Genomic DNA, 12776 nt, shown 5'->3' with positions numbered 1-12776 from the left:
ACGTAAAGTGTGACTAGAAAGTATTGTCTTTCTGTATTTGTTTTGCACAAAGGGTGTAAATTCATGTGGTTTAGATGCACTGTACATTTATTCACTCTGCGGAACCGTGGGGGTGTAGCCTATAGTGGTAAAGACACTCGCCTTCGGAGCATGAGGGTACGGGTTCAAATCCCAGCATCAGAAAATCATTATTTTGTTATTTTATTTGTGTTAAAGACATTATCGGGTCTGACCAGCCACTCGTGGCGCTGAACGCAGTGCAGTCTATAGCTCGGCCGCAGGGCCCTTTGGAAGTGTCCGCTCTTTACGTAAGCATGTTTCTCTACGGTACAACTTTGAAAAAAAAAACAGTGACAAAGATAAAGAGAGAGACTTGCCACTGCTGGCACAGGCCCGGTTGTTTTCTGTATGGCGCCTACTTGACGAGTGCACCTCCGCAGCGGACGAAGATGGAAACTTTCAGTCCGGAGAAACGCACTATGAAACTGGTGGATTATCTGAGGAATTCTTAGCGGTAACAACAAACAAAAAGGTCACCATGTTAGTCTATTTGTATTACTTGATTTGATTGATTGATGTGCTGGGTTTAACGTCCCAAAACTACCATATGATGAGGGCTCCGGGAATTTCGACCACTTGGGTATTTGTATTACTCCATAGCATTGGTTTCAAACCCTTCATTATCTCCGACATGCATCACATCTTATAGTCTCGCCGCTTTCTTGTTAAGCACTTAAACTTACTCGATAACTTACTTTTATTTACTTGAAGCCGATTTCCAGCATTCTTTTCAGCTTCCCCAACCTTAAACATCCTGCCACCCAGTTCTTGACCCATCTCCCTTTGTGGGTGAGCGCAATCAAGTAGAGGACGTCGTCATTATTACCATCAACTTTTTCATTTACATTAACCACCGGCTTGTTCGCTATTCCTCCGTAGTGGGTAGGAACCAGTAATCAAGGCACAAGCGAGTAAGCCAGAAGAAGCGACGCACATTCTTCTCCAGCGAAGGCGATCGGCTCCAGCCGCTTACATAGGCACTTCGTGCGAGGCCATGCTGGTCATGAGGGGCGGCGATGGCGTTCTCGCTCAAGAAGCTGCTGCAGGTGTGGCTCGTGTTGGCGTGCGGCGTGGCGCTGCTGAGCACTCCGCTGCTGCTGCGCTTCTCGGTGTACTCGGAGCGGACGCTGCCCATGGGATACCAGGACGTGATCCCACTGCAGCAGCACAGCTCGACCTTCTGGTGCGAGAACATGACCACCATGTCGCCGCACACGTTCAACGCGTACCTCTTCGACAGCGCCGAGCCGAACGTCACGGAGCACTCCATGCAGGTCTGTTCGCACAGGCGCGTCTTCTCGACATCCACGCTCATTAGCAGTTCTATTGATAGTTGGGCATACTGGTGGTTCAACACCACTTCGTGTGAATGAAGCGGCGGAGTGACAAGGGCTGAAAGCAATAACGCAGTATGGCGAGTGTCGCGTTTTCTAACGCACAGTCGTGCACACGCTTTACGTGAAAACGGGAGCGCGTGCCGCGCGTTGCGTTCAGCAACGGCTATCTATATAAGCCGATACGGGGCCCTGCGCGGTGCCATAACAGTGAGATAATTTCACATTTATCTTACCATCGCATCATCGGTTAGCGCCTTCGACGATGCTGCGTTCAGACAAGGCTGCGCGCGCAATGATAAGATAACCACGCTACAAACGGACCGCACATGTGCAGAGCTTAGAGTTGGAGAAATTAGGCGTCATTCACAGTACCGTGCAACTCGAGCGCGTTTTCGTATTTACGCACAGCACTCAGCAATGTACTACTCCCGACTCAACCACGTTGGTGTGCCGCTGCTTTTCCCACGTCCTGTCAGGCTCATCAAACATTGTCTTAGGTTATTTTGCTATTCATTCGTGTCTCTTTTTGCGGACGCAATATTCGTCACGTCAGCAGTACGATTAGATTCCTGGTGGACCCCGGCATAAAAGACACATTCGTGTGGGGCGCAGAATCGACGCGTGCACGTGCGTGTGGCCTCTTACTACTACTTGGGCATGTACTTCCTGCGAGGCTCGCGCATTTCCATCACCTGCTGCCCGGCCGGCCGAGGAACCAAGCTGCACCTGATTGCAGGACTCGGAAAGCTCGAACAATGTCTACACAGAGTCACGGGAAGGTACGTGCATAACCGGAAGCTTCGCTGCTTAACGAGCGCAGTTGCCTGAGGAACGTTAATCGTTTAGACGCTACCCGTTCTGGAATATAGCTGATGTGCATCAGGTTCGATCGCCGGCAGCCGCACATCCACGGGCGCTCGCAATAAACATCGTGCGGTCAGTCCGGACCAGGCGCAGCGCCAGACTATAGGGGACTCCGACAAGCGAGTTCTGTCGAGGGGGGGGGGGGTAAAAAGGCGTTGAAGTTATGCATTGTGTTTAGACTATAGGTTTTCTTCTTTTTATTGGGGGGGTAGGGCGGTGTCTAAGAAGGGGCAGGCGAAAACTTTTTGCCTGCCCCTCCTTCGACCTCGAAGCCCCCTTCCCCCCCCCCCGTGATCCTCAAGGATTCCGCGCGCGGCGGTCGCATTTCAAATTTGCTAAGACCCCTCGCAGCCCCACGTGGCACCGCTCCTGGTCCTGACACACTCATTATGCAGCTTCGGGGTGGCACAGCATAGTTGTGCGAAAACTCCAACCGTCAATGCTATAGTACACATGGTTGCCAACTCTTTATGCAGTGAACACAGTATAGGGGCGGGATAGGGGAAGACGATATAACATATAGGGAGTGAACAAAATCAGTATTCTTTATTGCGGTATCTTCATTACATCGTTTGTTTCGTGTAGCGAAGTGCTGTTTCAAGAAGTGCTGCTCGTAATACGTACTATTGCTGGAGAGTGTGCAAAGAAATGTTGTCGCACTTCACGCGGATGTTCAGTGAAATTTTCCAAGGCTCCTCGCAGCCATCACAAAATTTCTTCGTGCGTGCAATTCGATTTCGCGTTCGGAAGCGTGACTTGAGTTGTTGGGCGCACGTTGGATCACAATAAAATTTCTAACTGGATTGTCTGTCTCAGCAAGAACGACGTGGGTCGTTGTATGAAAAGTATGGACAGTCCCGCAAAATCGAGAAATGCCACACTAACTATAGTCAACAAATTCTTCGGTTAACGCTTCCAGCTTTATTAAATAGAATCAGTAAAGAGCAGCTTTTTAACATACGGGAAACCTCATTTGAAGAGCTACGGAAAATTTTCACCACAGTATCATTATCGTGAATATGCCTCGAAAATAACACCGTCTCTCTTTAGTATTTCGCCGTTTCTGAAGAGAAAAATTAATTTTAATTATGTTTTCTTTGTTATGTTTATAAAACACGTTACTTTTTCTGCATGGAGGATAGTCATGTACAATATATCACGTGTACATTTCATTTTCCAGTTTTTATTTCGTCTTTTTGTTTTTCATTTGTTACCTTTTACGCTTTAGCACGTGTAGGGTGGCCAGGACACCCTCAAGCTGATTGGATCAGCTTTTTTTTTCTCCTGGTCTTCCACAATATCGTGTTGTAAATAAATAAATAAACAAATGTGACACGGTTGGTATAATTCTATAATTGCGCCGGGTTAATTGAATACCTTCCGGTTAGCTGCATTGACCATTGGAGGTGCTGTAGCGACGACGTTCCCGCGTTTCATCAGAGCCACGACCACCGCTAACGTGTAGACGTAAATGGTAACAATGCAGAGCGATAGGAAGATGTCTGAAATCTGGACTGAATACTTACTACATCGCGACGTGTCGGTGAAAGACTCGACTGCACGCAGTGCTTCGCATTTTTCCTCGCCGTCATTGCGATTGCAGACAGTTAGTCAAATATAAAGAAATTAAAGGCGTTATTGAAATGTACAGCTATTCTTTCACATCTAAGGTCTAATTTAGATCTTATAAGAGCAGTATTTCATCTTCAGTCAAGATATACGCGACTATAGTGCGGGCCGAGTTTGAATTGTTTCGGGTCGCTTTTAAAGTCTGTCGAATGTCTCATAATTTAAAACGGCAGGAGTTACGCAATTACTTTTTGTCAACGTATAAAGTGCGAAGTCGCTGTCAAGATGTGCCGTGAGATTAAGTGTCATTTTCTGTACGTATACTTCTTTTAAATATGACTGTAGTCCACCTCTGTGGAACAATGGCTATTGTGCTCGGCTGCTGGCACAGATGTCGCGGGTTCGATTTCAGGCGCGGCGGTCACATTTCATCGGGGACGAAGCGGTAGAGGTGCACGCTAAAGAACATCAGATGGTCCAAGATGGTCGAAATTCCCGGAGCCTTCCACTAAAGCGTTTGTCATAATCATATCGGGGTTTTGGGGCGTAAGATTTACCCCAGGCACAATTATTATGATTTGTCAGTGTGTTTTTCTTTATGGTCGTCATGGCACAAGCATTAAATTTTGATAACCTGAAAAACAACTACGTATAATTTGATCTGACGGCTGTTTTTTAGTGTTTCGCGGACGAATTGCGTACAAATAGTATTACCAGCCGATTTTTTTGTATTTTTATGTACCCGGTCCGCTACACACGTACAAGCCACGGCCTTCGCGAACCACGCCCGATTGTCAGGGAGCCTTCCAGATTATTTTACAGTATTCTGATACGCGTGCGGGCGCAACGCAAACTGTAAGGTTTATCTGAGAGTTCGGCGACCATTAATAACGCTTGTAACCTTCGATGCCACAGGTATGAAATGCCGACACATTTTCGTCTAATGAAATCGCTCAACGGCCAATGACTGTCCCTCGCCGCTATCAGTGTACAGTGTGAATCGCTTGCACTGTTACTTGTCATTTGCCGGGCCCAAGTTCAACCAAATAAAGTGTTGCTGACCAGTATTGCATGCTGACACCTCCGTCAACGTCACACCATGTAACATTATCTAGCTATCCGATAATATTCACTTTACGCTCAACGGTTTTTTTTCCTGCTGTCTGTGATGAGGCAGTTTTGTGAATTAGATAGGCTTTATTCACCAAGAAGAACTGCCACGGCATAGGCCAAATCGGAGAGCAAAACTAGACAAGTCTATTTGGTCACCCATAACCAAGGGGTGAACGTGCCCTGCGCAGGAACGACTCTTCGCCCAACAGCTCGTTTCCGGTTCCGCCTGTGCGGGGCCCAATCTTGGACTCGCAGATCAGGCGCAACAGCACGGCCTGGTCGGTGCAGTGCACCTCCGAGGCATCCGTTGACTTGGTGCCGGACGCCTGCGGCAGTGGTGGTCCTCTCAGGCCCGTGCTGTGGCACGAGGTTCGTCACCTTGGAGCCCTCCCTGGGCAAGCGCCGATTAGCGACGCAGTCGATTGACAGAGCCGTATACGCGCTTGCATTCCACGCGAGGAGAATCATGCGGGAATGTGCGCAACATTCGCTTTCCCATTTCGCACTTCCTCCGCTATCTCCTTTGAACTCCTTGCGAAAGTTTAAAATAAAAAATATACCGCAGTATTTGACTAAAGTTAGAGTTGCGGTCATCGGCATTCATTCACGGTGAAACAAGCAAACGTGGTCTTCTGGCGACCGCATTGTGTCGGTGTTATGCATTTTGCGTGGCATTCGGCGGTCAGTTTTCTGCACTAGACTGTTAATCGCACATCACAAACACGTATGTGAAAGGGCTTGTATAGGTGCTATTGCATGTAGTATATAGAAATCCTCCGACAAAATAGCATTGACGCAAATGTTTCAAGTATACAGTTCCTCCAAAGCGAAGCCAACAGTCGAGTGAAATAGCTCTTGCGTCAGAAATTGCGCAGATTTCGGTTCGGCTGCCGACACGGCACTGAGGGATGAGAATAAAATATCACGGTCGCAAACGAGACAAACGATGTGACACGTAATGCCACCTTACTGAATCCGCCGCGACAAGCAAAGCATCCAAATCTTTTTGGTGAGTATACTGACTTGTCGTACATACAACTTTTTCCTTGGCATCATTTTTTGCTGGTATTCGTTAAGGTTGTAACAAAAAAGGAGCCCCTAAGTTATCATTCGTTCGTTCTCTTTAAAAGGTACAAAACATTATCAGAAGCTCATTAAACTCTCTAAAAGACATTAGAGAAAGTTATGTCAGAACTCGAACTGGTATAGCGCATTACGGGGAAGAAGAAACGGCTGAGCAGACCGACACAAGAGGACAGAGGGCTAACTTCAAACTGTTGGAAGTTAGCCCTCTGTCCTCTTGTGTCGGTCTGCTCGGCCGTTTCTTCTTCCCCGTATAATGCGCTATACCAGTTCAAGTACGACGAACCAACTTGCCCAATCTTCAACACTTATGTCAGAACTCGCCGGAGAGGGTAACAAACTAGAGTGCTCCATGTGTATGTACTTACGTGCGTAAGCTTAGCCGACGCACCCACCACCGTGCAGGCGCAGGCCGACGGCTACCTGTACCTGCTCTTCCTGAACGACCCGGCGAGCGAGGCGTACAACGACGTGCAGCTCGGGGTGGACGCTTGGCGGCGCGTGTTCGACCGCAACAGGACGCTGGACGCGTGCCGCGAGGCGCTCAAATGCAGCCTGCCGCTGGCCTTCCTCTCGCGCCAGTTCGTGGTGGCCGAGCGGAGCCGCAGCACGCCCACACGCACCGACCCGGCGTTCCTGCACGCGCGGTGCGAACCACGGCGCAAGGTCTACTTCCTCTTCTACTTGGCCTTCGCGCTGCTCTTCATGGTCGCCGCCTTCCAGTGACCGCCGTCTGTGCGATTGGCGTGGATTCGAACCGACGCTCTGTTCGACCTTCTCTATATACGTCCCATGCTGTGGTGCTCTTTAACGTTTTGTAGCGATCATCTAAGCTGTGCTATACGGGAAACCACTGTATATCTTTTACTCTGCGCAGTTTCCAGGACATCCATAGCAATTGATTATATGGAAGAAATTTTCGACAGGTCGAAGACCGCTGTACCTCGTCTTTGGCAGGGAAAGGGGAGGCATGATAAATGACGAGATCTACGCATTAACTTAGGTTCTGGAAAGCCCGTAAGCGGGCGCAATTATAGGCAGCATTGCATGCCTTTTTTTTCCCCCACTGCATTATCATTGCAGCAGAGCTTATGTAGTGCGCGCCCGATCTATCTTCACACCTGTTTCACAGGCTTCGTTTTAAAGATTTCGTCGCGTGTTTCTTAAAAATAACATCGTTTTATAGATATTCTTACGTTCGTATTGCTACGTGTACGTCAGATAATCGTCATAAAACATTCACACCACACACACACACACACACACACACACACACACACACACACACACACACACACACACACACACACACACAAAATTCTTTCATTCATCATACACATTGTATTCGTCGAGCTCCGCCGTATATAGAGACGAGCCCAACTCGTCTGTGTGATGACACCACTTGGCGATAAAGATCTCTTTAAAGTATATAGGTGAGTCAGCTTGTTGTATATACAGCCAGCTTGGGCTGAGAAGGCATTGTGCATATATGGGCTGAGAAGGCATTGTGCATATACTTGGTCTTTTTTGTGTACACAGCAAAGGCTTTCTCGAACTATTAAAACATAATTGCGCCCCTATATATGATCGTAACTATTTCGGATGCATTGATGTTTTCTTGCGCATATTTCGGTTGCTGACCCGCCAATATCCACTTTGAATCCTGTTATATCGCCTTCCCTATCGCCGTCTGCCTTTGGTCCTCGGTGGAGAGCTAAACCGTCCCGCAAGTAAAGTCAAAGTGCGGACACCTCCAGGCTCATACATTCATTTGCATCTACCTCGTATGTTCGTGCACGGCCAACGCTGCTTTTTCGCTAGCAATCAGACACGATGACGACGACGCCGAAAATTCTGCGAGAGAAGTTCTTTAACGCTGCCGCGTTAAAAAGGGCAACGCGATCATCTATTCGATGATACACTTCCGCCTCGGTAGTTATTGTACGAAACGCCATCTGAATGTGAGTCACCGGCCGCTGATGCAGACAAGGCGGCCACCAAGAGCGCGCGACGATGCATCTGCTGTCGTGACTCCGAGGAACATACCGCTCTTTCATTCGCTTGTGTGTTCGTACACAGAAGTCAAGATAAAACCAAAATATTGTCACGGGGTCGTGACGTGGACGAATGGAGCACACTGCGAGTCGAATAATAAATTGTTTATTCGGGCGAACCTGTGCCCAGTAAATGGAACGTGCGAACATATATCTTTTTTTTTTAAATCAGTACTGCTCTTCGCTGCACGTAAGTGCAACAATAGGTGCTACACGACGTCAAGATGTTGGCTGTGATATTTTAGGCGTGTTATAAAAACAGGCACGCGTTGGGAGTGGCAGAAGTTCTCGGAAAAGTGTCACCCTTTCCACTCCGTTTTTTCACAGCACCGCGCGAGTATCGGTCGGGTTTCAGCCTATTATCCACACGAGCTCGCGCGCTCCGGCTTGTATTGCTTAGACAGGCATAGAGTTCGCACGAAATTCCTGTACGCTAGAAGTACGAAGGTGACTCAATTGGTGACACAATGCCGATGTTTATATATCCCATTCTGCAACTACACAGAGAACACGCTTGGCCGCTTACCTCTCCAAAAACTCTTGGTGTTACTCTAATAACCGTCAATGGGGACGATACTCTGCGTTTTTTTTTACTACTGTATGAAGGAGAGGCTTCAGTTTTCGTCCGCTGACTCCAGTGCATCAAAGGCGAGGTTTTTCGTGGCTTTGCGTAACATCGCCACATTACCAGTTCCACCAGGTGGTCCGAGTCACTGTTGTCACTATTTTGTCAGCATCCCTACTACCAGGGTTCGCGTCATACGTGGCATTTATGCTCCGGACTGATGACGCGTTCTCCCACGTCAAACATGAGAGTGTACGCAGCAGGAGGCAGAGTCGGAGACAGAATAGGCGCTAACGAATCTGCGTAGAGACTTAAGAGTGAGAAAACGCGAAATGAGCGGTTTCAGTTTGTCCACTGCGTCACACTCGCACCTCGCAGCACCGTCGGCCAGGCGACATGTGCTGGGCCGCCGCAGTGGATTCGACGAACGGCGTGGGCGGTCTAGTCGCGGACGGCTTCAGGGAGCGCCGATACTGCACGGCGAGCGTCGGCTCCATCGCGCAGCCGTCGGCCACGCTGCTCCTCTTCGCCCTGCAGTCACTCGAAGAGAATGCATTCTACGTTACACTCGTGCTGCTCTTCTCACGCGCGGACGAAACTTTAGTGGGTACATGATATTCCTCAAGGCTCCCAGTTCTACAACGCAGTAATGTGTTTTACGTTTGAGGTGCTATCGGGACTTTGGTTACTGATTGTTAAAAAAAAAATGTCTAACGCCTGTGGAAGACTATAGAATGTTGGTTATGCAAATCTATAATCTACGAATAGAGCACAGTAAGTCAAATTCAACTAAGAAATATCGAAGAAAGCAGGTGGTCCGACATACATAATGTTCCCGAAAAGTGCCGATTCTGAGTAGAGCAGTACGCTTACATAAAGAGCGTTAAACGCAGAAATTATAGAAAAGAATAAGAAACAAACTCGTCATGGGTAACCAAGTGAAAGGTAGACAAAAGAAAAATCAACAGGAAAGGACACGGCACGACGACAAACGAATGCCGGAACCTTTCAGGAGAGTCGGGCCGGGGGAAATGCGCAACACGATCGGCAAGCTGTCACTCGATTCTGCTCGCGTTCGTTCGGCTCAGCTGCAAGGCAGGTGAAGGCGAGCGCGTCCACGGGCGCCATCACGGATGAGTAAACGGTTCTGGGCGCCGTTCAGCAGGGCCGGTGCATTGTTATCAAATATGGCCAGCGCAAGCAGCATACCCGGGTTCGTAGTCTGGCCGGCCACGAGTCGTACTCCAGTTGGACGGAAAGGCCGTCTGCACGGGGTTCACGGTTCGGGAGCGCGGAGGCTTTGGCGGCGCTGTCCTCACGCTGGGCCCTCCAGCGGCGGCTGTTGGGCGACCGGGAGCTTGCCTCAACGGCTCCGGCTCCAGGTCGCCGGAGAGGCGAACGTAGAAGCCGTCCGCATCCTGTTCTTGTACGGACGCGGCGCCTACGCAGTGCAGAAATGGCTTTCAGTGCGGCCTTTCCTACTCCTCAAGGGACAGGAAAGTAGATCAACCACAATTGACACACGCGTTTCAATTTCCTCTCACGGAGAAGGCAGTGGGTCCTCTTGAACCGAAGCTAACATTCCACTGTCTCCACTGTCCTGATCGAGAGGCACGGTTGTATGCAGAATTTTTTTTAGGGGCGGTGCTCCTTGTGGCGACACCCGTTCGTCTCCCGTTATCGTTTGTAACCACTGGTAACGCATACCCGTTTGTAACCACCGGTGGCACATTCCCAAGAGAGCGGGTATGTGCCGCAGGGGATACACATTTAGGGACGAAGCTTCTTAGCCCGTGAGTTGTGCGTCCTCTAGTCCTCTTTGTATGTAGTAGGTATAGCCACCTCTCGTTTAGTTCTTGGAATGTCGAAGCTCCTTAAGCCGTGGGCCGTGCGTCCTCTATGCATGTAGTAGATAGCCACCTCTCGTTTAGTTCTTGGAATAACCACTAGATGTCGGTACTTGTATATAATCAATATATGATGAAAAGATGCGAGATGGTGGTACCTGGAGTGTTCACTGGACGGACGGACGTACAGACAGACAGAAGGGCAAATCGCCCCACGGTTGGACGGACGGATGGATGCACGAACGGACGGACGGACGCTTCGCCCCACTCATCACCATTCAGTCTGGATATGCTGTGATTTTTTTGGGGGGTGGGGGTGGGCACCTCCTTGATCTAAAGTGGAAGCCGGGCAGGCAAATGGTCATTTTGCGCTATTTATGCATGGCGAAAAAAATTTTGAGAGTGGGGTGTGCACAGGCTGCCCGGAGTGCCACCTCCTGGCTACATCTCTGCCGAGAGATCAACACATCCACCCAAAGGTGTATACTTGGCTAAATTACCTGACACCACGATCAAGCATGCTTAATTAGATTTGGCTACACTTACCTTGAGTCTTCTAAGCTTAATTTGGCTTAACACAAAAACACCAAACTTAACTAGGCCAAACTAAATCAGCTTAATGTAACCTACTTGGCTTTATTGGGGGATACCATGCTCAACTAGGTTTGATTAGTTCCATCTACACTTACTTTGGCTTAATTACACTCACATGAGTTTAGCTTGGCTGAACGCGACAAAGACAGGCTGGGCTGAGAGAACCTTGTATGCTCGACTTTATTAGAAATACGATGCTAGCTACGATTAGGCTAATTAGCCAGAGTTATCACAGAGTTAGTTAATTAGCCATAGTTAATTAGCCCGGAACCAACTTTTCGGCTCAAGTCACAGGCATCTTTCTACAGGAGGCGTTGCCCTTGATAACGACGCGATGACCTGCCGCAGGTGCGCGGTTAGTAGATGGCGCGTCGATGCATTCTGCCATTATTCTGCCACGAGATCCCGTGCTGTGCACACTTTCGCTCACGCCTAAAGCGCACGAACGAACATGCATGACATACATAATTGTCTGCACATGGTTGAACATCTCCTGGAAAAAGTTCTGGCTACGTCCCTGATCCCATGCATACTGCATCAATGGCGCTGGGTTTATAGTAAATATTTACAATGCTTTCTCACAGGAAACACTATAGGTTTTGCTCGCATACTTCAGAACACATTCAACTGCGCGACCGCCGGCCGGCCGACATGTCATAGCCCTTATCAATGCACTATGAGCTTGCCCAAAACTAGCACACTATGTATAGGGCTTGCTTTCTTTGTTAGGCACAATATTAATGAGAAATAACAGATAATGGCGACCGTGAACGGCACGCCTCTCCCGCACATAAAAACGGGAATTTCGTTAGATGACTAAATAAAGCACCGACGACAGATCGAGGCATACTGGTGTGTCTGCCACAGGTGAAGAGCGAGAACTACTCAATAAATCTAGATAAGATGACAGCACGTTCACCCTCGACACGCGTCTCTCTTTCGAAAGATCCAGCTTTCCAAGAATCGATGTAAAGAAAGTAAAAAGCTGTTGCTACCACTGGACACCGTTGCAGCCGTAGAGAGAAACCCAGCAAAGCGACCTTAGCGTTTCAGCCACGTTAAACAACGCCTTCGCGGTACCTCGTCACCTCGGCAAATTCCCTAGAGCTCGCTAAATGCTATAAAATCTAGGGCGTGTGAATTGCATTCTCTCGAGCTTCATGCATACACAACATTCGCTAGATGGCGACTACTTACAAGGCACTAGTCGACGCTGAAGGAAGTTCACCAAGCGTTCGAGAAGGGAGTTCATGATGTCGGTCGGCACAGTTGAACAGACGCCGATATTCAGCACGACGATACTGACCTTCCCGCTTTGCTAATTCACGAATGTATTCACGGTATTTAAAGTAAGCCTGAACCTAAACTTACTGCCGTGCAACCATGTGTTTGACGAGCGCTCTTTTCGGTCAACCAATGAACGAAGGCAATGCGCGTTTGTTTTCTCATTGTTGCCAGACTGCTTAACGGTACGCGCCAGGAGTAACCCAGTAGCCGGCAAAATAACTTGGCGCCAAGCTGCCGCGCTAGCATGAGTTCTCATTAGAATGATATTCAATCTACTCCTTATGTTTTGCAAACATATCTGGCCGGCTGCACTTTTTGCACGCGCGGGTGCACGTTTTGCGCTACGCTAATGCATGCCGAAAGAGCAACGCCGTCGAGCCGCGGGCGCGACGGAAGGCCCAGT

At 48.8% G+C, this 12776-nt stretch overlaps 2 protein-coding genes across 2 annotated transcripts; one reads left to right on the top strand and one right to left on the bottom strand.

The window, feature by feature from the left end:
* The first annotated feature begins 1591 nt into the window (after positions 1-1591).
* On the top strand, positions 1592-7608 carry LOC142814180 (uncharacterized). The gene is made up of 3 exons (XM_075892223.1): positions 1592-2176; positions 5132-5312; positions 6432-7608. Exons 1-3 carry the CDS (start codon positions 2055-2057, stop codon positions 6750-6752), a joined length of 624 nt encoding a protein of 207 aa, XP_075748338.1. The 5' UTR covers positions 1592-2054; the 3' UTR covers positions 6753-7608.
* A 562-nt stretch (positions 7609-8170) lies between these two features.
* LOC119164186 (uncharacterized) lies at positions 8171-12543 on the bottom strand. The gene is made up of 3 exons (XM_037416314.2): positions 12284-12543; positions 9855-10086; positions 8171-9176 (listed from the first exon to the last, which is right to left on the bottom strand). The coding sequence occupies exons 1-3, from the start codon at positions 12336-12338 to the stop codon at positions 9005-9007; spliced, it is 459 nt and encodes a 152-aa protein (XP_037272211.2). The 5' UTR covers positions 12339-12543; the 3' UTR covers positions 8171-9004.
* Positions 12544-12776: the final 233 nt, after the last annotated feature.

The sequence above is a fragment of the Rhipicephalus microplus genome, chromosome 1 (genome assembly GCF_043290135.1).
Source record: "Rhipicephalus microplus isolate Deutch F79 chromosome 1, USDA_Rmic, whole genome shotgun sequence".
Classification (NCBI taxonomy): domain Eukaryota; kingdom Metazoa; phylum Arthropoda; class Arachnida; order Ixodida; family Ixodidae; genus Rhipicephalus; species Rhipicephalus microplus.
The sequence above is the reverse complement of the archived record's forward strand: the minus strand, read 5'-3'. Positions and strand labels throughout refer to the sequence as shown.